Below are 25276 nucleotides of genomic sequence, written 5' to 3'. Positions count from 1 at the left end.
GTCAATCAGTTGCACACTAGCCACTTCACACATCAGGCACTGCCATAGACTTTTGCATTGTGATAGCATCGGACGAGGATCACTTCTCACACTATTGGACGAAAGTGTTTACAATACTTTAGATAACTAAGCACTAGCACAGTGGACCTGAGTCTAAAATAGGTTTAAACTTTACGGGCCCTTGAGTCAAGAGAAGAAAATTTGTCACTTCTACATAGCATTATGTTGTATGACATCAGGCAGTAGTTGGTCTTTATATCATTCATTTCATTACTTTTTCTTGCTAGTGCTGGGGTTTAGAGGTGAATAAATCATTCATATCAATACAGAAATCATTCACATTCATCAGTCAAAAGAAATGCATCGTGAAATTCAAAATCCATCTCTGGCAATGGTTCAGAGTCATAAATACCTACGATAGTCAAATATTCATAAATGGCTAGGTTTTCATAAATCATTTTCACATGGCATATTCACAGTGCAGTAAATTTAGAAACTGAGAAAATGGAAACCTACCAATGGCCTTGACTTTCACATCTGTGAGACAGTTGTTCCAGCGCCATGGCAACAAGAGACATGTGTGCTTCTCCTTTCAAAGCTTTCCCAATAGAAATGGCTAACTCCAGTTCATGGCCACGAATCAACTTGGAGAGGGCAAGCTGTTACACACAAGTGAATACAAACCATTCATATATTTTAAAGTCTAGTTTAAGGGTATGTAACACTATTTCCTTCTAAACAAAAAAAAAAGTGTTGATCAAAATGCTGATTATCATTTGTTTTGGTGTTGTTTTTTTTTACATATACAAGGAATGAACTTCAATATTCAAAACATCAACGTAACATCATGGTAAACGCTTTCTCCTTGATTACGAAATAAAATGAAAGTTTGTGGGTTTCAAATGATTTTCTACATCCTATAATGGCCTTTAAACAGTGTAGGTAGTATTTCATACTGCTCAATATCTGGTGCCTCAACAAGCACATGACACATATTCCTCGCATTCCTGTTCCTTGACTCAACAATAGATGACAGTCTACCTTGATCTGGCCAGATGCCAAGTGACAGCAAGCAGCAAGAATTGGAGACCCATTCTGGAAGAATTTGGCAGCCATCTGCTCTGTAACAGATATCTGGAGTCTGCAGGGTGAACAATTTTGTCATGACTCCTAGAAATGTTCAGTTGGAATTCATGTCATACAGAAATAATGTTTTGAATGAAACCTGTAGTGCTAAAACAGCACACAGAATATAATTTGAAAGAAGTTGGACAATTTTCCAAAACTTTCAACCCCTTGAAAGTCAGTAAATCATTTGACATAATGCCCTCAAGACATTAGAGTAGCCACCCAAAGTCAAGATGGCTTGTCTTAAGTTAGGTGCTTCTAAAAATATTAAATCACATGTGCTGTCCAGGATGACATAGAAGGTCATCATATCTCTAGTGTATCTACATCATACTCAAAACAACAGTCATTAAATGAAAAGTTTTGTAACTGTGGTGTTACTGTACACAAGCACCTTACAGTGTCATGTAACTAAGACTGTTGGTTCAAAGGAGTAACTGAAGATCACTTTGTGATAAGACATTGATTGATTGACTGATTGATTGATTGATTGATTGATTGACTGATTGTAAGATTGATTGACTAATTGATTGCTTGATTGATTAACTGATTGACTGATTGATTGATAGATTGATTGATTGATTGATTGATTGATTGATTGATTGATTGATTGATTGATTGATTGATTGATTGATTGATTGATTGATTGATTCAGTGAGTGATTGATTGAGATATTGAGATAGATAGATAGATAGATAGATAGATAGATTGATTGATTGATTGATTGATTGATTGATTGATTGATTGATTGATTGATTAAAAAAATATACAGTTAAACATAGCAGCCTACAGGCTGTGCAATCGCTGTTTAGTTCACAATGAATTAAAATAACACTGAAAACTGAGATACATAAAGATAAATCTTGATGAATGTAAACATTGCTACATTGCTAAAATCATATGAAAAAAATTACATATTTACAACAGTGGAACATGAATCCGTTTCCTTACATCCTTTATTTTAATAAAAACAGAAAAAATCTGCAAAAATTTAAATTTGCAAATCCAAATCACACACTGCAGCTGAAATACTCACTTCCTTGTTTCCATGCCATTTTGCTCGTAGCCATTTATTCTTTCTTGTCCTTCAGATGCAATCATTCTTCCATTAGCCATTCCTGATTGTAACCTCTCCTCAAGGGCTCCCTCGCTGGCCACCTGGGCCACTAACAAGGCATCCTGAAGCTGGCCTCTGTCACAGTAAAAGTTCACTAGCTTCTGGACATTGCCAGTGACGATGTAGTAAGGAACACAGTCCAGGTTTTCATCAGCTGCCAAACTCGCAGCATACCTGTTAGAAGAAAAAAAAAAAAGGAAAGAAGCAAGGAGCAGTATGCTGCTAACTTAAATTTTATGCTGTAATGTAGAAAGATCACACATTACTGTAGGTAGAGGAGGAATATGTCTGAGAAATAGATTCAAGTTTCCTGCATACAATATCTGCTGGGACAAAACAGTATTGATCGTTATACAGCAAAGACACATTCACATATCCTGCTAGTACCCAGAAAGTCTCATCAAAATGCATTCACTGTTTTTGTCATATTGGACAGCTGTGTACTACAACCATGAATCTGACATCAGAAATGTTCTGTGACAAATAATCAATGGTATGAATATATGCAATTCCTACATTAAATGTTACAAACTCTATAATGCAACACACAGTATAATATTATGTGGAATATCTAGCATGTTGGACATTTTTGCTCATTTGTCTTTTGCTGAAGTGGCATATACGGTAGATATGAAAGTGCAAATATTTTAGGAAAATATAACAATATGTGAATAAATTCTTTTAGGCCACAAATTCATCATGAAGCAAATTCCCACAAATGGACACAATGAGAAATAAAAATCAATAATGACAAAAAAGTTATCACTTTCACAGCATTTCACAATAGGCCCTACATGCCTTCCAAATGTATAATTAGCCATCATACGATTCTATTATATCTAGGCCTTTCACCTTGGTGAAATAAAGCTACTCTTACACTAAATTGTGTATTATGTAAACATAAATTTACTGTTCAAAAAGATTACTGTAGTATGAACCAGCCTGACAATCATTACCTTATTATGGATAATATGTCTCCTTTGTCTATGTCTTATATTACATTACATTTGTTGGTCCCCTTTTATGTGCAAAATATGGTATATAGTTCCATCTTGGCCAAGAATGGGTAAATCCAACATACATTTTGTTCAGTAATTGGTACAAAGAAACTACCACTGTCTTCATTTCTTCAACTCTTACATTCATTCACTATACTTTATACAGGGCTTGACATTAGCATTAGCACAGTGGCTCAGGGCCACTCAAAATTGATGTCAGGACACCAAATTTTAAAAAGGCTATCTTTTGGTCGCCTGATCAGGCAACTAAAAACAAATGAAATGTAATATATCCTTTTATTTCAGGCCACTTCATTTCATTTTTGGGCAATCAAAATGTCAAATTCACAGATTTTAGTGGCCCAGACCTCTCAGATGTTGTATGCCTCATTGCCAAGATATACTGTCTCCAGTCACAAACAGTAGTTCATGTGACCATACACATCTAGAATACAAAATATTTATGACAGTTTAAAGGGAAGCAGCCCTTGCCTACACTCTACGATGTAATGCTACACTATGCAATACAAAGATTGCATTTAGAAAAATATGAGATGTGTTGGTCAAGCTTTGAGTCAGATTGACTCTACAACAAGTCTCACCTCTCAGCCAGTTCCTTCCAGTAGTCAAGAGATACAGCTGGGGCTACCGACAAAGCTTTCTCCCACTACAATGTGGACATAATGATGCCATAGCATGAAAGAAATCAAACATAACTCTTGCTCTTGGTAATTCAAATTGTCATCTGACACATTTTCTCAGCAGGAAATCAGGTAGGTCATTTTGAATCATTTTGTGTTCTCTTTCTATGTGATTCAGTGTTCTGATTTTGAAATTCTGATAAATGCTAGTTTTCAACTTTCAAATACACATACTATGCACAGCACTACAAATACGAATTTTCTTCTCTTTTTTTTTTCATTGTCACTGTCATCACCTGTTCTCCAATAACTGAGGGAACTCACCTTTCACATTACTGTAAAAGACAATATATTCGCGGCATGAAATTTTCATAAATTGGAGCCGACAGTCTTTTTTTGGGCATGAAATTTTCGAGAATTGCCTCTGGCATCCAATGCATATACTATAGATCTAGTGTAGATAGGTAGTTGGTAAGAACTTTCGCGTGCATTTTAATTTCGCGATTCTTACCTTTCGTGAAATTAAAATGCACGCGAACATTCCTCGTTTTACAGTATACACCATGGTATGTCTACATTATACATTTCATATCTACAAATTTGTACTTCACATTTCAGGGTATATCTGAACAGCTCATAGCATGATGGAAAGAACCTCTCAGAATCTCCATCAACTCAATAGGTTACACTGAACATCTCAGATAGCTTCCTCTGCATTTTGGTGTCTTATCACTATCAAAATTTAAGACCGTCATCTTGTATTCATTCTACATTCTCTAACCAACTAGAGCTGGAGAAATAACTAACCTCTCCAAGTTCCACCATGAGTTCAGAGTACCTCTGTACCTCTCCCAGCTTCATGTGCAGCATGGCTGCCTCTTTCACTTTCTCCTCCCTAGCACGGTAGGAAGAGCCTTGCCCCCGAACCTTGGCCATCTCTAGCTCCTTGGCCTCAGACTGATAAACACACACATTAAAGGGATCGTACAGTTTTGGTGGAGACCTAATTTCAGGTTTCTAACATTTTTTTCTTTTTTCGGTGAGATAATGAGAAACCTCTTATAAAATGTGAAAGAGCATGTAATTCCATGAGGAATTCACCATTTATTTGATGAAAATTGGTTTTGAAATGGCCGAGATATCCAAAACAGAGCGATTCTAATAAGTGTGGGACCCACACTTCATTACAATTGCTTTGTTTTACTTTGTTTTTGGATGTTTCAGTCATTCCAAACCCAATTTTCCGATTATGAACTTTATGCTCTGTACTATTTCATAAGTGTTTTCTTGGTATCTTACAAAAAGTTTAAAGCCCAATTCTCATCTCCACCAATACTGTATCATCCCTTTAACATACTTTAAAGTATGCCTTCATGCAAGACTCTTGAAGATTCAAATGACAAAGGTGAAAATTCAAAAAGGAAAACTTGCTCTACAGCAAACTAATCATGCAAGATGGCACTGCAAATCTTCCAAATGAGATATTTACATCCATTATTTGTCGCTAGACATGATAAATAAATGTTCAACATGACTGTGTAAGTGAAAACCTTCCATGCACCCACTGAATGCTTGATTTCTTTGCAGGTAATCTTTGACAAAATCTATTTGGAAACAAGAATCATTTAAAGTGAAACAGGGTGCCATATAACTTCAAAAGCACTTGCCTCACTGCCCGGGGCAAGTGAAAATCAAATTTGGGCAAGTGTTTTTAAACAATGAGAACAAATGCTTGCCCGAATTGGGCAAGCAAAAAGTTTTGAAGCCATCTTTTTTTTTTCACTTATTCCCCCAACAAACCAAGAAAGTCAACCATACAGCAGCCCCAAAATAATGGCTATTTAGTTATGCAACACACTTCATATTTCATTTCAGCAACTTTCCAACACTTACGTGAAGAAGCCCCAATGCAATGCAACGGCAACACTCGATTGGAAAGAGTTTGTTAATCCATTGTGTTTAAGCATGTGAATCAATGTGTGCCATTTCTTCAAATGATTCCGTTTTATAGAGCCCTTGACTTAAACATGATTTCTATATTTCCTCATATTTTGGAATGACTCTTCGGGCAAGAAAGATTAATGTTCAGGCAAGTGTTTTGCAGCAAATTTGAAAATCTGCTTGCCCAATCAGGCAAGTGTAAAAATAAAGTTATGTAGCACCCCGTGAAAGCATAGTTCTGGTATATAAGGCTTTGAGAACCCATCTTGCACCATTTCATATTCGCTTCAGTGCTTGCAATATATCGAAAGAGTCTACCAAGAAACATACTCGGCTGACGTGATTTGCCGGGATGATGAGTTGTTTTGGAGTATTTTGAGTTGGTATACCAATTTTTATTCCAGAAGGATCAAGGCTTACTCCATCTCAGGGACAACTCGGCCCTATTTCAGACAATTTACACACAGTCCGAGATCGCCATATTTTGTACATACGCGCACATTCATTTTGTATGAGGTTCTTTGATGTATCAGCTCGGCCCATAACTGCAACCACCCAGAACGCAAAGCGCTCCCATAGTACAACACTGTACAATCCAGAGGGACAAATCGGTCCGGCTGTCAAAGTGAGGCCGTGTTGTCCCTGAGTCCGAGTTAGCCTGACCCAATTCTGAGATTGCAGCTCCGGCAAACCTTTTTGGTTAATATATTCGCATTTTCATTGTTACCCAACGAATATCTTGTTACTACAGCATTTCTACACATTTCTTAGGCATACTTGTACATTTTGGAGCAAAATTCGTCAATTCTGCATGCATACCAGAACTTTGAAACCATACACTCAAGTTTACACTACTTCTTCCAAATGACTTTCACAGAGAATCATTATCTTTTTAAATTACCATAATTATTTTGATGCCATCAACCTAAACAAAAAACATTTCCTAAGCCTATTCTTTTTACGAAGTAGAGTGCTTGAAATGGGGAGGGGGAGAAGAAACAAACAGAGGTGAAGAGAAGAGAAATTCATTGTGAGAATAGAGAGGTAAGACTTACAGACTTGAACTTGATAAGATGCTTGATGTGCATGATGCCCTGAGAATACATGTCTGGAAGCAAACAGTCATCCTGGCCATCCAAGATAGAGACCAGCTCCCACAGGTTTGCTGTGCCACTACCACACTTATACACAATTACAACAGTATCAAGTTTGCTATATGTATCATCTATAAGAACATGTAAATATGAATTAATGATTTCAATGACATTAAAACAAAGCATTTTTTTTTTATTGAGTACCTTTGTGTCATATTTTTGGTGTGTACGTACAGAATGTTGTAATTATGAAGACATGGCAACAAATTGCAATCAAAAACAATGATGGCAGATTCACTTCCATCATTGGCACATGATGGAGTGATCAGATTCCTAACTTGTTCAGATTTCTCGCTTGTACAAATTTGAAGAAAAAAAAAATCAAGCACTCAAAACTTGTTGCTATACATGAAATATAGGACTTTGCAATGAACTCTAAATTACATGTTGAGATAGACGGAACAGGATTAATTATTCTACATACAATCAACATGAACTGCACTTTAAAAAAAGAATAGAAAAATTATGATAACAAGCATCAGTCACTAAAACAGCACAATTTGGAAGCTGAAACTGAGATTTGGCAACAATGCTAAGACGTTTGCATACATTGTCCTTTCTGAGGATATAAATCTAACAAAGTGAAGAGAAGTGAATAGGTACTCACAGAGAATAGATTAGAGAACCAGCGAAGGATTGTGTGGTGATCCACATCGCCCCTGTAATGGTCAATCCTAGACTTGAGATCTCGTGATGCTCTACCACACATCAGAGGCAAGGTGCGTACAGCCATTGCCTGGTCTGTAGTGGTCACCATGGATACAGAAACAATGAAGGAACATAGCAAGTGATACACAAATCATATTAAGATATCATGAACGAGTCTGGCTGTTATTCAAACTTACATCACTCATACCAACATTTCAATATTACTGTCTCTTCTTTCATTAGTTCTGGTAGTACATATATGATTGTTGTTACAGAGACTCCAACTCTCCCGTTTTCGATGGGAGATCTCCCGCCGAAAGCCCATTTTTGCAGAACCTCCCGTTCTCCCGCTTGAGATTTAATTTCTCCCGCTTCAAATGATTTCTTACTTAATTTCATTGTATGCTGAAAAATAAGCCTTAGATAGCACGAGAGAGCATCTAGAACCATACACCGCAAGGGACTTCGCTCTCGTGTGTGCGCTTTGCGCACATCAAATTGGAGTCTCCCGTTTGCTAGGGGTTTCAGACATTAGTACATTCAGTACATTGTACATTCAGTACATTTTGACAATGTGAGATGACAATTTCAGGATGAGTGTCAAAAAAAAATGAAATGACATTATTGAAAGCTTGGCACAAACACAAATGTGTCAAGTGTTTGCATTCTTTGACCCAGCCATTTCATTTGGATGGCTGAATTGTTTATGAGGGCAAAGTTTTCTTAAATTTAAGCATTTTGCTTGACTTTTGACCCCATGGTCCACAACTTTCTTTATATAATCACTAGCTGTTAAATATCCAATTTCCAAGACAACACTTTGAGCAATATTCAAAATATAGGGAAAAACTGGGACAGTTTAAAATTCTTGCTTGACCTTTGACCTCATGGCCCAATTTTTTTTTCAAGCAGAATCATAGGGCAGTAATGCATGTATTTACCTTGTTGAATTCAGTGTATGCACTGAGTAACCTCCACGGTATGGATGAAATCGTGTAATTTCAGCATCAAATAGTAGAATAGTATCGTTTTAACTTGGCCTTTGACACCATGACCCGAAAATTCCCAAGATAATCATTGTCAGGAAGTACATGCGTATGTACAAAGTTCCATGAAGATACCTCGAGCCACATTCGAGATGAGGAAAAGGGGATTGTAGCAAAATTGTAGCATTTTCAATTGACCTTGACCCCATGGTCCAAAACTTTCCCAAGAGAATCTTATTTCGTTAATACATTTACAGGCTACATTTCATGAAAATACCTTTAGACATGGCAGAAATACAAGGGAAATGGTGAAATTTTAAGAATTTTACTTGACCTTTGATCTTTGATCTTGAGCATGTGCACCCAAAAGTTGATAGGCAAAGCTTCAACCACTACACTACATTCAAACATATGCCATGTTTCATTTGGATAGCTTGAACAGTTTTTAGGTTACACTGTCCACAGCATCAATTACAGATGGACGGAAGGACGACTAGAAGGACTTACAACCAGAAAACTTTATGCTTACAACGACACTTCATGGCAAAGCCATAAATAAAAGTCCCAATACTGAGGGTAGCTGGGCATCAGATGAGGTTTGAGCTTCATTATTGCATTATTACCTCCGCCAAGAGAGGAGGTTATATTTTCGTTGCCGTTGGTGTGTTTGTTCGTTCATTCGTTAGTTAGTTAGTTTGTCTGTGTGCAAAATAACTCAAAAAGTAGTTAACGGATTGAGATGAAACTTGCAGGAAAGGTTGAGAATGACACAAGTAACAAACGATTAACTTTTGGTAGTGATCCGAGAATTTGGGGGGAATTCATGAAGGATTTTTGATATTTTGGCAGGTAGGGTCAATGAACTTGGGAGTTCAGGCTGCGTGTATTTGAGGTTTGCATGCGCGCACTAAAGTGCGTGCTCTAGTTTCTGCTAGGGCGAGGCGCGCCGTGCAGCTGAGGGTTTATGACGTACAAAGGCTTCTATATTGGGAAATTGGGCGACTTTCAACACACAATGCTATAAGTACGTATGGGTGGAAATCACTGATAACTCTATGGCAGAACAAGATCAGTGGTGGAAATGAGCTGCTTGCTTGGTGGAGGTCTGCGCTCTCAGAGTGCTTTTCTAATCTTTTACATGATATGCAGATGTGAAATGTGTAAAAATATGAGGTACAGAAATCACGTTGAAGAAATTGATTTGCAATAGGGGCACAAAATACTATGTCCTCAAAAGAAACATGATTTTGAATATGCCTATTTTATTGTAAACTATTCAAGGCCTGTCAACCTCTGATGACAAAAAATAAATACATGAATAAATAAAAATATTGATGCATAATTAAATGAAAAAATACATAATGATAATATAAGTAATTGTTGGTCAGCAATTGGAATACTGCACCTATCATGAACTTTTAATCACATGTAGGGAAAAAAACTATTTTCGCAAAATACTTTTTCTTTTTAAATGAAGAAAAAAACCAGACTGAATATCATAAAAAACATATTAGCCAACAGATCTTCCATTCCGTTCAATGAATACTGCTCTTTAGAACTAGTGACTGTTATAGCTGTGAGACCAGTAGAAAACTGAGCTTGGTTCTCAAAGATGAGCTTGGATCCAAGTTAATGATTTTTAGTAAACTACCTGTTGCAGTAACAATCTCCTGCCACGGGCGTCTTGCAATGATGCGCATCTGAGAAGACACAACAAGGGACATTAAGGACCAAATGCGCACTGTGGAGTCTCGAGAGCAGGACGCCAGGACAAAGGGACGATTTGGGTGCATGGTGAGGCCATACACATCAGCACCATGGTCTAGAACTTGGTCTATGCATGCACCATCCCTGTAAAATAAACAGCATAATACAACGTGTGTTCTCACAATAACTGTACAGACACTAGTAAGGAGGGGTCAACTGGGGTCTAACTTTCAAGATATGGAAATGAGAAGGAACAAAAAATGCATGGCATGTGAAGGAGATAATCTTTGGGTTCATTCATATCCAACGTGGGCAAATAAACTACGACATGAAGTTCATTAGGCATTCCTCACTTCTCACATACAGGTAATCACTGCTGTTGGTATTAGTAAATGGCTCTTCCTTATCATATTACCTGTTGAGGACGGACTGATTTTTCAACATACATTTCACATAGATACCTGCCCCAGTATACTCTGGACTTGTCCTCAACGAGTTAAAGAAGTTCACTGATAAATGGCCACTAATCAAAGATTAAACTTTAACCCTCTTTGCATATTACGGGAAATCTTTGATCCATTCATTTGTAATCATTACGCCAAAGAATATTGTCATTAAACTTACCTAGCAGAATTTTATGGCCAGAAAATGACATTTCTAGCTAAATTTTGGTGACCTGTGTGATCTTGACTAATGACCTATCACCTATATCATGTTCATGCAAATTACTACTTGCTTTATTTCTGTGCTGTCCATCATCTTACAATACCACTGGACATTTTAGTGGAAGCAATGGCTGGAAAAGTTATGGAACTGAATTGGACATTTGACACTACAGGTTAAGCTCTAACACCATAGTAACAAAATCTATAACATTAACATGTTTTAGTTTCAATACATCATTAACCTTTGAAAATACAACAAATGGCAGCTCATCAAACCTTTGATTGTATACTTGCACCATAAGGGTGCTAGAGGCATTTATTTTATGTTTAACATCTATCCATATGTCCCACACAGTTCTGGCTTGAGCACTTCATGTAAATGATATTTTATCTACATCTACTGATCTTACATTTTATTACTATCAGATACTTCTCTATGTTGTTATAGCTGAAACTGTAATTTTCAGGCATAGTTCAATGACCATTGACCTTGGGATATTTTTGGCCAAAATCAACTAATCTAACAATATCTTGGTAAGATGGCTGGAGGGACAGATATCATAATACCTTACCCCAAGGCCTTATACCATGGACGTAGAACTACCTCCATGCTTATACCATTAACAGCATGTACAACACTGTGGCAATAAAAAACAAAACAAAACAAAACAAAACAAAGCAATTCACACATATTAAAAGTACAACTTGTGAAGGAAGGAATAGTCTAACCTTGTGTCCCAGACTCTGATGGTGTAGTCCCAGGAGCCAGAAATCAGAAGGTAAGGGATCTCAGGGTTCCACATCAACCCTCTCACATTGGCTTTGTGTCCCACAAGGATGTTGACACAGCTTTCCTGTGTGTAGTCCCATATTCGTATTGTTCTGAGAACAGCCCAAATGGTACACAGTTTAAAATATGTATGTGTATGTACAGTCATATAAAAGAAGGACACAGACTATTACATAAAAACGATTTTCAGGCCTAATGTGGCAAGTTACCTCAACAGATGTAAAGAGTTGTCAGAAAACTGATTTCTCATGTACAAATGTGGGTTTTCACACAACTTTTCTTTTCTGTTAGGTTCTTGTTATTGTTTCAAACTGCATTCAGTTGATTAAAACGTTTTACACAAGAGACAATAGAGAAGATTTGATAAATTCACAGACATGATTCTTCACAAATTGCTAATAGCACTTAGAATGTGTCACAACACTTAAAGTTTGTCATCAAACTAACAACTGCAAAACTAGATGAATTCATCATAATGATGACAATAAATGCTTCCGTCTAAACCAATTATTGGATTTTAAAGAAATCCTTTCTTTTTTCTATACTTTTACAATCAGCCCATAAAGTTCAACCCTAGGAGAGAGCATCTTTTACACGAAGATCTCCATCACACCAAGAAAAAAAAATGAAAAAAATTTTTAGTGACTAACTGCAGTGCTTTGAGTTTAAGTGTTGATATTTTTCTTTTGTAAATTGAAGCAAAAGAAACAGAGTGAGGATCAACAAGAGAAGGATATCACTTCTAAATTCACAGCATAAATACAACATCAATGCATTTCACTATCAAAGACATTCTAAAGGGTGAAAAACATTGGTTAGACTGGATAATACCCATCACACTTAAAGTGCATCAACATCAATTCCTATGAATTTTCTTATCAGTCAAAAATCAAGCACAACAAAGCCTCAAATTTGAAGCTACTCTTTCATATATCACTGTATATCTGTGCAATTTGACTGTTAGTCACCAAATCAGATTTTTGATAAAGACTTTTCAATCAAATCTTTCAATCTAGCAATCAATCAATCGATCAACATCTAAAGCTACTCATTCATATTTACAGCAACTCATTCACATTTACAGTGTTGTAAAGTTGCTCATTCACATTTAAAGCTACTCATTCATATTTACAGCTACTCATTCACATTTACAGTGTTGTAAAGTTGCTCATTCACATTTAAAGCTACTCATTCACATTTAAAGCTACTCATTCAAATTCACAGCTACTCATTCATATTCAAAAATTGCTCATTCTCATTTAAAGCTGCTCATTCACATTTAAAGCTTCTCATTCACATTCAAAGCTTCTCATTCACATTCAAAGTTACTCATTCACATTTAAAGCTACTCATTTTAAATCTTTAGTCTTTCAGTCCGATTTATGCTGCATTGGTTCCCCTGTTACTCTACCAACCCCAGTCAGCTATCAAAAGTTTACATATCACTCTACAATCTCTAACCATGACAGAGCAACATGTTGCTCTACCAGCACCACTCACCCATCATCTGAGCCACTGCACAAGATGCCATCTCTTAGAGGTGACCAGCGAACATGGAACACTTTGGCTGTATGCCCAGTGAAAGACTTCAATGGCTGATCACTGGATGTTGCTATGTAAAATATCCTGACAGCCCCATCTCCACAGCCTGTTGCTAGCATATCTCTGCAGAAGGGAAATTTACAGCATTAAAGGACGATTTCCAGATTTGTCAGTTTCATACACATCTAGAATCAATAGTAAAACTATATGCAGCACGCCCAGAGTAAAAATATGTCAGATCGTAGACCTACAGTATTAAAACAAAGTGAGAAATCTATGATTTCACAGAAAAGTAATCCCCTTTGTTGTTAACTTGTAATTATAGGCTGTTCTTTCATAAGATTACCTGGTATACATCCCTTTTAATCACTGTTTGCCTTTGATGGATGATTGCAACTCTATTTCAAGAATTTTCAAGAATTTCCTGTGCATCAACTGTTCACAATTCTCCCTACAGTACATGTATCACACTTAAAAAACTCACTTATTGTTTGGACTCCAGTCACATCCAAAGACAGCAGCTGGGTGTCTGTATTTCTGTAACAGCTTTCCATCTATTTCACGAATAACACTGTAAGCAAGAGAGACAATAAAAAAAAAACACACAGCATGTCAATAACAACCAATACAACAATAAAATCATTATCTTCACAATATCACTGTAAACTCATCCTTCCACATTACTGAAGAGAATTATGAAATGTACTATGTGATTTTTCATGCAATGTTCATATTTCATATTTTTCAAAGAACTGCCCTTTTTTATATCATTAGATAATAAAAATGATGAGCCTCACCAGAAGTTATCTGCTCCACAAGAAGCCAGCCTCCTGGAATCCTTCTGACACCAAGCCACAGAGTAGATACTTGCCCCTCCATGCTGACAACAACAAATGGTAACATTACATAATTATTCATGCAAGATCACAACTTCTTTTTTAATAATTTTAAAAAGATAGCATAATGTTACTGTACATCTGTTGATAATTCCAGTACATCTTTTCCTAATTCCATTACATATCATTTGATCTCATTACATTATTTCAAGTTTCGGAAAATAATTACTTAGTCAATGTCCACTAAATCAGATCTCAATGGGGAAGAAAAAAAAATCATCATGAGTCACAAAGTAAATTTTAAAAGTACCTCAGTATAACGCTTGATGATTTTGTTTTGACCAATATCCCAGATAAAAGCACCATTCCTTGACGTACCTGCCATCACACAGTTGAGGTCAGCTATAGGACAAAGCATGACAGAGATTCATTGAAAGCAACAACTTTTCTTCTGCTTGTAAATTATCATAATTTCTACGGGACTGGTAACATAATCTGGTTCACAGACAAATACAACTCATGACAGACTCGGTGTAAAGATTAGAGTGAAACATTTCTCTATGTGTACATCATGTCACAAGACTTTATAGGCACTTGAAATTAAAATCAGATTTGCAGACTTAAATAACAGAAGCTACAAAATTACTTTAAAATTTTGAAAGAAAGAGTATTCCCCACTAAGAATGCCATAGATGATTATGACTTTGGACAAACATGACATGAATTCAGACAGCAGCTACCATCAAGTAAAATTTCATTGATTTATTTTGTATATGTCCACTGCTTCTACATAGGGAACTTTTTTGTCTTTCTTTTTGTAAAACCACTCAGAAATTAGATTAGACAGCCTAGACACTGGTTTAGTAGACATGTACCAGCACTGTCATTCATGGCTGGATTGCCAAGTTATTCAAGTGAATTTTCATGTAAGTATATTATTGGTGATTCATTTTTACCATTATTATGATTACTATTCCACACAAAAATACAAGTGAAGCAGGAAAGAATAAAACATTGTTTCACAGTGGAATAAAAATATTAGATAATACTAGCAAACAACAAGGCAAGTGCCAAATTGTGTCTCGCCCATTCGCGTACAAGGAACTAATATTTTTTATAACTCTCAGAAGTTAATTGACCTGCTTATGACCTTCGACCTTGTGGTGACCTTCAACACCCCAAGGGACATTTACCATCCAAGTTTGGTCACAAACAGACAAAGGGATCAAAAGTAATGAGTCATAATCGAAACGCGCCATAAAAACTTAACATTGGGCCCTAAAAATTTGTTGACCCCTTTCTGTGCCCTTTGACCTTGTGATGACCTTTAACTCCCCAAGGGACATCTACCATCCACGTTTGGTCACAAACGGACATAGCGATCAAAAGTTATGAGCCACAATCAAAACGCGCCCTAAAAACTTAACATTGGGCCCTAAAAGTTTGTTGACCCCTGTCTGTGACCTTTGACCTTGTGACGGTCTTCACCTCCCCAAGGGACATCTTTCATCCAAGTTTGGTCACAAACGGACAAAGGGATCAAAAGTTATGAGCCATAAACGAATTGCGCCCTAAAAACTTAACATTGGGCCCTAAAAGTTCATTGACCCCTGTCTGTGACCTTTGACCTTGTGGTAACCTTCAACTTCTCAAGATACATCTACTATCACCCCAGTTTGATAGCCATTGTAGAAACACACATGTGCTGAGTTACGTGTGATAAGAGAGTCTTGCAAGTAAACTTTAACGTATGACCTCAAATGACCTTTGACCTTATCATGTGACCTCTTACGGCACCATAACATGAAGGTACCCCCAGTGCATCCATCACCCAAGTTTGATTGCCATTGTAGCAACATGTGTCGAGTTACATGTGATAAGAGAGTCTTGCAAGTAAACTTTAACGTATGACCTCAAATGACCTTTGACCTTATCCTGTGACCTCCAACGGCACCATAACATTAAAGGACAAGTTCACCTTCATAAACATAAGGATTGAGAGAATGTAGCAATATTAGTATAACACATCATTGAAAGTTTGAGGAAAATCGGACAATCCGTTCAAAAGTTATGAATTTTTGAAGTTTTTGTGCAGTAACCGCTGGATGAGAAGACTACTGCAGTGTATGAATGACTTAGATGTCACATGCGTACAACAATATAAAGAAAATATAAAGAGAATTTCACAAAATTTCATCTTTTGAAAAAAGTACACATTCCCTTGACTCGTTACCGACATATGTTATGGGTATTATTATTCCCCCTGCCTTTAGAAAGAGGCAAGTCAAGTGCTCTTTTATTATGCGAAAAAAGTGAAAATATGTTGAATTTTCTTTACATTTTCTTTGTACTGTTGTACGCAATTACTCACAAGCTGTAGTAGTCTCCTCATCCAGCCATTCCAACACAAAAATTTTAGAAATTCATAACTTTTGCTTTGATTGTCCAATTTTCCTCAAACTTTCACTGATGTGTTTTACTAATGTAGCTGCATTCTCTCAATCCTTATGTTTATGAAGGTGAACTTGTCCTTTAAGGTTCCCCCAGTGCATCTATGACTCAAGTTAGGTTGTAATCCAAGCAACTTATGTGAAGTTATTTGTCAAAAGAGAGTCTTGCAGGTAAACTTTAACATTGAAAAGAGTCTTGCACATACTCTTTAAAGATAATAAAAAGTTTTGGTACCTCAAAAGTTTCCCTGAATTTCCTTGTCTTGGTTTGTGTTTCACATTAAAGTACGTTGTCTGTGAGAATTACTCGCCCCAAAGTGCTCTCATGTCTTAGTAATCGTGCAATAATGGTTTCGTACCAGAGCCGTCGCCGTACGGCGTCGATAAATATTGTACGAAACCACTGACTGCGACCAGCAGCGTGCAGCCCATTGTACGCATAGCTAACTGCGACCAGCAGCCCCATACGCATAGCGTAATGGGGCTTCGCATTGTAGCATTCAGGATCATGACAGAATTAGTATCGCAGGTAAATGGCAACTTAAAATCCAAAAATTTCTTCGATTTGAAGACTTACCAAGCAAGTTGAAGTATTGAAAACAGGCTTCGAACAACGTTTGGTTCTGCCAATAGTCCCTTTCTTTTCGAATTGATGATTGAATGTGACTCGGTCGAGAGGACCTTGGGAGAGCTACTACACTGACTACTACGGCCAGCGCATGCGCACACAAACATCTTATCCGTTGATGGATTTGAAATTTGTGTGCATGTGATGTGTTCACATGCACTGGCTGTAGTATTCAGTGTATGGTAGCTCTCCCAAGGTCCTCTCGACCGAGTCACATTCAGTCATCAATTCGAACAGAAAGGGACTATAGGCAGAACCAAACGTTGCCCAAAGCCTGTTTTCAATACTTCACCTTAATTGGTAAGTCTTCAAATTGAAGAATTTTTGGGATTTTAAGTTGACATTTATCCTGCGATACTAAATCTGTCATGATCCTGTATGCTACAATGCGAAGCCCGATTACGCTATGTGTATGGGACTGCTGGTCACTATGCGTATGGGGCTGCTGGTCGCAGTTAATTGCATGATTACTAAGACATGAGAGCACTTTGGGGCGAGTAAGTCTCACAGTGTTAGTTATATGAAAGGTACTTTAACCTGAAACACAAACTAAGACAAGGAAATTCAAGGAAACTTTTGAGGTACCAAAACTTTTTATTATCTTTAATAAATGACCTCAAATGACCTTTGACATCATCACATGACCTCCGACAACACCATAACATGAAGATACCCCTAGTGTTTCTATCACCCAAGTGTGGCTGCCATTGCTGTAACAGTTGCCAAGTTATGCATCATAAGAGAGTCTTGCAGGTAAACTTTAACATTTGTGACGGACGACGGACGGACGACGGACGGACGCCATTTAGATCCCTTAGTCTCGCCTTCACCTCCGGTGGGCGAGACAAAAAGGAAAAGTGGAGAGGCAATGAATGACCTAGAATGTTGAAAGGAAATTGAACAATCAAAGAGAATGACTCAATCACAACATAAAATTAAAAAATAGAATCTAGTAAATACAAAATACAAAAATAGAGAGTGAGGGATGTTGCAGTTATTAAATGGACTGAAAATTGGAGGAAAGAAGTAGACAGAGAAAGAAACAAACAAACAAACAAAGAATGATGGAGAGAAAAAGGGAAAATGTAATAAAGATAATACTAGTAACTGAAATTCAAAGTATTATCATATGACATTGAAGGTAGTATAATTGGCACATTAGAAAACAGTAAAAACAGAAAGTTTTACACTAGAAGGCTCCATTAGATCAATGTTTTTATGCATAATAATATTTGTGATATCATTTAATATTTGATCTCAGGGTAGGTACATGTAGGCTATACTTGTTACAATTTGTAACGGCCACAATACTCATAATTTTCTTCATATTAACTAAGACTGTGCCATGAGTAAATTTGATGTTATAAAGTGGACCAATTATCATTTACCATAGTATGTGTGGCCAAAGCCCTTACCCGCCATGTCAGTGGTGAGCTGTTTCAAGTGCTGTCCATGAAAGCACAGTGAATTTACCTTGCCCGGCAGAGTGTGAAAAGTAGTCACCACTTGATTAATTTCCACTTTTAATATTTACAGACAAACTGAAGCTGAGCTCCGAACATGACCTCATAGATTTCTTATTCTTCTGCTTGGTAAGAAATTTTCAATACCAACTACAACTAGAAAAGCACTCTGAGAGCGCAGACCTCCACCAAGCAGCTACTTTCAACCAAATATCTTGCTCTTCAATAGAGATCAGCGATTTCCACCCACTGAAAAATCGCCCGATTTCCCAATATAGAAGCCTTTGTTACATCATTAAAGCCTCATCTGCATGGCTCGCCTCACCATAGCAGAAGCTTACCCCTGGGCAGAAACTAGAGCACGCACTTTACTGCGCACATGAAAACCTAAACAATGCGCAACTTGAACTCCCAAGTTCAATGACCCTACATGTACCTGCCAAAATATTGAAAATCCTTCATAAAATCCATACAAATTTCAGGATCACTATAAATATTTAATCATCTGTATGTTGTGTCATTTTCAACCTTTCCTGCAAGTTTCATCCAAATCCGTTAACTACTTTTTGAGTTATTTTGCACATGGACAAACAAACAAGCAAAACAACAAACCAACAAACCAACGGTAACGAAAACATAACCTCCTCCCTTGGCGAAGGTAATAAAAGATTATACATAACCTGATATGATAAAGACTGCCTATGAGGATGTGTTGGTAAGTATAGATAGGATCAGGTCTGACCTGGTGCCCATGAGATGGAGTAAATGATGCCTTCATTTCCTGGGGAGGACTCCACAGCAGTCAGTGTCTTGATATCCCACACCTTCATCGTCCCATCAAAAGAGGCAGTAGCCAATAGGTCTGGGTTCTCTGGCTTGAACTTGCAATCAAAAATGGTTTCTATGTGACCCTGGAAAACAATTTAAGTATTATGATAAAAATTGGTCTTCAATTAAAATCGAACTATCATAATAACTTTTTTTTTCTGATATATCTTCTGGTAGTCGTAATCGAGGTTACACAATGCTGCATTCTAAAAAACAAATCCTCTAATAATCATGTCAAACTTTAAAATTCAGGCGCAGCTGAGTTTTATAAGAACATGACAGATTACACGCAATGTACAAAGTTTGAATATTAATCAGATTAACTGGTACTTCAGTGGTAGGCACGCATGGGTACTGTAACAATTGCAAAACAGGTACAGGTGAGTTGTACTGGTCACTGAAAGGGAAACTTGACAAACAAGAGATCAACTAGGTCTCACATTCATCATCCACCCATTTTTGCAGACTATTACCTCAGAAGAACATTGCAAACTTGGGAAACTGGGGGGAGGGGGGCTCTAGAGGACATGGTGTCCATTTGAAAGTTATATTACACTGGCACTTATATCTACCAAGTTTGTAGAAAATCTTATCAAGAGTTTTCAAAAAGAAGATCACACTGAAGACTGGCCCCTAATTTGGTCCTGATCCTTCAGGGTTGCACCTCTCGGAAAACAGTGGTAAGCAAGTCACCTCTGAATCCATAATATCAACTGGAATCTCTAAGTGCATGGTATATTTGATTATTATTCCTTTCTTTGGGGTGGAGGGAATTGTGCCCATTTAACAAAATCAAGATTCTATCACCCTAGGGATGCTACCTGCCAAATTCAATAAAAAATCTGTCAAAGGGTCATAAAGAAGAAGTTGAAATATAAAATGTTTATGCATGACACACACAAGACAGTAAATGATCGTAATAGCTCTCAAGAGAGCTGCTCAGTTGAACTGAACTATGGAGCTCAATTTCCAGACAAGGAAACAGGTGTGCAGCTTCTTTTTTTTTTCTTTTTTTTGTTGAAAACTTCTACATTTTTGAAGATCTAAGATGAATAACAGGCACTTACCAATTCCCTGAGGAAGTCCCATTGTCTTTTTTTCAAGTCATAGAGCCCAACCCCGCCATCCTCAAATGTACAGACGGCATGGCCCCGTGGAAGGGTATATGAAGATTGGCGATCTTCAGATCTTCTAGCAGGGATTGCCTGGCTTGTTGACGAGGCATGATTACTACTACCACTGTTTGGAGAGTTTAGTGACCCTGTGTCAGTGCAGAGAGAAGTGTAGTCACCGCTGCCATGTGGTGAGGTGCTGAATACACAGAGTGAATGGAAACCAGTGGTCTTTAATTTCAAGCTCACGATGGGGGTGGCTTTGGACACATTCCACAGTCGCATCACTCCTTGATGTGCATCTGCAATGAAAAGTTTACCCAGACAAAAAAATAATAAAAACACTGAAACAGAAGCCTTATCATCAAAAAAAGGAAATTACACGTTTGAGTACAAACATGTGCTATTGATGAATATCACATTTTGAGTTTGTTTGTTTGTTTTCTTTTCCATTCATGAGTGTTGGCAGTTTATCACAAACATAACTTACAATAAAATCATGATTCATTTACACATGCAGCGACTTCTCAGAATCAATTGACTCTATTTGGTATCCAGCTTTGATACAGGCCAACACATCTTTTTCATAACCACAATATTTACAAGTATGTCATCAATAAATAAATTTAACGAGAACTTACCTGTTTGAAGTTTGATTTTTACTATTTGAGTAATAGGAGTGTGAGTTAATATGAGATCCCACTCGTACGCATGCGCAGTCAATATTCGTCACCCAGGCAAATCTCCACCTAAGAAATCGGACTGTCTTCCGACGTCTCATCTTACATAATGTCAATTTTAGGTGAGAGAACTGATCCGAAGACCAAACTGGGTGAAGTGAGATTTGCCTGTTCCAAGAGGAAATGCGACCACTGTCACAATCCCACAATCTGGAAATAAATTGACGGAGTACGAACATTACCTTGAAGTTTGAACTGAGGGTGGGAGTGGAGGGCATATTAACTCACACTCCTATTACTCATATAATAAAAATCAAACTTCAAACAGGTAAGTTCTCGTTTAATTTATTTATTACTTTTCGTAATCTCCGTTGTTCGTTAATATGAGATTTTGAAGCAAGTGGTCGCATTTCTGTAAAACCAAGCAATGTATGGTGATAAGAATGACATAGTAGCTCACCAATAATACCCATTCTCTTCAATGATTATCCAGTACCGCCATGGAGAACCTACATGTAGGTCCTGCCCTGATCGACCGCTTATCATAGAACCTGTTGAAGGTTTCCTCGTTGGACCATCCGGCCTGTTTCAGAATGTCCGCTATGGGCACATCTGCTGTCTTTGCAGTAGAGACTGCTGCAGCCCTTGTAGAATGCGGCTTGAAAATTCTAGTGTCGATACCCACCGCACTCATTGTCTCCTTCATCCACCTGGAGATGATTTGCTTACTAGCTCGTTTGTGAGGTTTCCTATAACATATGAACAGGTGCTTTTCCGTATCCCTCAGCACTTTTGTACGCTCAATGTACTTTTTCAGGCAGCGTACCACACAGAGTCTCTTCTCTGAAGGATACTCTTCAATTGTAGTCGTACTCCCTACTCTGTCGGAGGTCTTGTTCTGTTTTACCAAGTCACTGACATGAATCTCTACGCTATTATCCTTCCAAACCAGGCCATCAATATGAATGAAGAACAAAGTCTGTGCCCTTTGTGCCGAAGTGAGTGCGAGCAACATACACAGCTTATGAGTAAGTTCACACAAAGATAGCTTACTCGCTGGTGACATTTTGCAGATATAATCTAACACGATTTTAACGTCCCAGATATGGTTGTACCATGGCAGCGGAGTTCGTAAATGAAATACACCTTTCATGAATCTTGTCACCAAAGGATGTGTACTAATTGTACAGTTGCTGTTCTCCAACAGCACCACTGAGGCCAAAGCACTTCTGGCACAGTTAATAGCACTGTAACTCAACTTATGTACATGAAACAGATAACTCAAAAATTCTATAACACTTTCTACAGCAGTGCAGTGACTGTTCAAAGTTTCCTGTCTGCAATACTCTTGCCATTTCCTAATGTAGGTTCCATATTGTGTGCGTGTAGACAGTCTCCAAGATGCACACAACACGTCCACAGTCCTGTCCTGGAGTCCCTTTATCTCGAACTGTGAACGCCAATCCTGCAACAAAGAAGATCGAGTTTAGTGCAGAGTGGGTGGGTAGCCTTAGATACTGGTTGTGTCAGCAAGGAATTGCTTCTTTTCAAGATCAAAGGTTCTTCACTCATCATACTTGTCAAGAGAGGGAACCAAGCCTGTGTAGGCCAATTTGGTACCACAAGCAGGCCATGTGCATTGTCTTCTTGTATTTTCTGTAGGCATTTTGCTACCAAACAGAAAGGAGGGAAGGCATATAAGAGTGCAAATTTTCCCCAGTCTAGTGTGAAAGCATCAACTGACTCTGCATTGGGATCTGGCAACCATGAAACGTACCCTAGGTAACTGAGCATTTAGTCTGGATGCAAACAAATCAATTACTGGTGTACCATACTTAGCCACAATCTTCTCAAAGCTATTCTTATCTAGCATCCACTCTGTTCTGTCATTAAAGTGTCTAGACATAAAGTCTGCCTCGTTGTTCTGGCACCCAGGTAAGTGAGCTGCTGACAGCCATATATTGCGTTCTATGCACCAATGACAGATGTCTAACACTACCTGATTGCAGGTTTCTGATTTCAGCCCTCCCATGCTATTAAGGTAGGCAACAGCTGTAGTGTTATTAATCCTCAATAGGACATGTACATTTCTCTTATCTGCACAGAAGGATTTCAGAGCCATTCCAGCTGCCAGTGTTTCTAGGTAATTAATGCCCGATGTTTGAGCTGAATGTACTTCCTCTGTGGTCCACCTGCCACCTGTGTGAGAGGTTAAGTCTGTGGCACCCCACCCCTCTGCACTGGCATCTGTACGTAGCTCCAAATCGACCTTTTGTCTGACAACATGATTAAATGACTCATGAACATGTTCTCTCCACCATATCAATTCATGTCGTGCCTCCATGGAAAGAGTCATGGGCCTATCAAAATGACCACTAGCTGCCTTAAGGGCCTGTACCTTGTCTCTCTCTAGATATCTGTAATGCAATGGGCCATACTGTACTGCAGGGAATGTGGCAACTATTTTCCCTATGACCCTAGCAACCTTTCGAATGGATGGGGTGGCATGGGATAAGAGGGAGGTGCAAACCTCATAAATGTCATCTTGTTTTTCCCTTGGCAAAGTAATGTGCATTGACCTAGTATTCAAATGAAACCCAAGGAACTCTAGGTCTTGGCCTGGGCTAAGTACTGACTTCTCAGGATAAATTAAGAACCCCAGCTCTGTTAGAAGCTTAGTGGTAGCTGAAACAGCCCTTTGGGTAGCATCCTTAGATCTCCCAATTACCAAAGTGTCATCAAGATAACCCATAACTACATGCCCTTCTGTTCTAAGCTGGGCAAACACTGGCTTCAGCATTTTCATAAACAGTCTGGGAGCTGAGCTGAGACCATTAGGTAGGGCCTTGTATTGGTACACTACAGTTTACTTTGCCAATAGAAACGCAAGTACTTTCTCAATGATGGATGGACGGTAACTGAATAGTATGCATCTTGTAAATCAATAGATGCGATGTAGCAATTTGGGCTGAGCAGTGACAAGGCTGTATGTATGTTGTCCATTTTGAAATGCTGATAAAGGATGCTTGTATTAAGATCAGAAAGATCAAGGATAACTCGTAAGGAACCATTCTTTTGGGGTCTCGTGACTATATTGGAGATGAATTCTCCATTCTCATGTTCGAAAAGTTCAATCACATTTTTAGCTAAGAGGCGAGAAATCTCTTCCTCTATCTGACTGTTAAGCTCTGAACTGCGAGATAAGTTATACAACTCTTTCCCACTTACAGTAGGGAATTCATTAGGATCAAATTCGAGTTTGTATCCTTTGACAGCATTCAAAATGTATGGATCTGAAGTCAGGCTTCTCCATTTGTCATAGAAATTTTTTAGTTGTCCACCCACCATCGAACAAGCAAGATTAAGGAGAGGGCATGTACTCACCTCTGCAGAGGATGAGGAGACTGTTGGTTTAACATGCTCAGTTACTTGCGGGCCCCCTCAAACCCCCGGTATTGAGGGCTCTGTCGGCCGCTGCCCTTGTTGGGTCTGGTCATCGGGGTGGCAGTGTGTGGCTTCCACGAACGCTGGCCTAAAAAAGGCCACTGTACCAACCCAGCCTGTACGGATGGCGTGGTCCACCCCGCTGATCGCATTCTACGGTAATTAGCTTCCGTCTGTCGGCGGTAAGGGTGATAGTGAGACTGTGACTGCGAATATGGACGCTGACTGGAGTTACCTGTTGAGAAGGGTTTTGAGCCTTTCACAACACTGGCTGCTGCTCTTTGTTCTTTCTGGATGTCTTTGACTTTCTTTCCTCAGTCGTCCCCAAACAGCTGTTTGGTCACAGGGTTCTGAGGCTTGCACAAGTGAGCAAATTTTGCATCTAAGCCAGGTTTTATGAGGTCTTTCCTCAAGGCGTTAAGCTCAAAATTAGAGCTACACAGGAGTCCGAGAGCGTCCTGCTGTTTTTCTGACAGCTCCGAAGCAGAAAGGGTCTGCCCAAAAGCGGTGATGCCTTT

The 25276-nt window shown here is 38.3% G+C and overlaps 1 protein-coding gene across 1 annotated transcript in view; it reads right to left on the bottom strand.

The window, feature by feature from the left end:
• The window catches only part of LOC139733888 (WD repeat-containing protein 17-like), a 62905-nt gene that overhangs the window by 12696 nt on the left and 24933 nt on the right, over positions 1 to 25276 (bottom strand). The window contains exons 5-19 of the mRNA XM_071644695.1: positions 20590 to 20936; positions 19437 to 19605; positions 14464 to 14555; positions 14115 to 14197; positions 13802 to 13888; positions 13276 to 13440; positions 11715 to 11867; positions 10265 to 10464; positions 7587 to 7720; positions 6881 to 7006; positions 4692 to 4841; positions 3846 to 3910; positions 2165 to 2419; positions 1042 to 1141; positions 517 to 659 (exon numbers count right to left, since the gene is read on the bottom strand). Coding sequence (XP_071500796.1) covers positions 517 to 659; positions 1042 to 1141; positions 2165 to 2419; positions 3846 to 3910; positions 4692 to 4841; positions 6881 to 7006; positions 7587 to 7720; positions 10265 to 10464; positions 11715 to 11867; positions 13276 to 13440; positions 13802 to 13888; positions 14115 to 14197; positions 14464 to 14555; positions 19437 to 19605; positions 20590 to 20936 — 2269 coding nt within the window. The remainder of the gene's footprint in view (positions 1 to 516; positions 660 to 1041; positions 1142 to 2164; positions 2420 to 3845; positions 3911 to 4691; positions 4842 to 6880; positions 7007 to 7586; positions 7721 to 10264; positions 10465 to 11714; positions 11868 to 13275; positions 13441 to 13801; positions 13889 to 14114; positions 14198 to 14463; positions 14556 to 19436; positions 19606 to 20589; positions 20937 to 25276) is intronic.

This window comes from Diadema antillarum, unplaced genomic scaffold (genome assembly GCF_040938485.1).
Source record: "Diadema antillarum isolate AM-2024a unplaced genomic scaffold, OU_Dant_1.0 seq00000501_RagTag, whole genome shotgun sequence".
Classification (NCBI taxonomy): Eukaryota; Metazoa; Echinodermata; class Echinoidea; order Diadematoida; family Diadematidae; genus Diadema; species Diadema antillarum.
The sequence above is the reverse complement of the archived record's forward strand: the minus strand, read 5'-3'. Positions and strand labels throughout refer to the sequence as shown.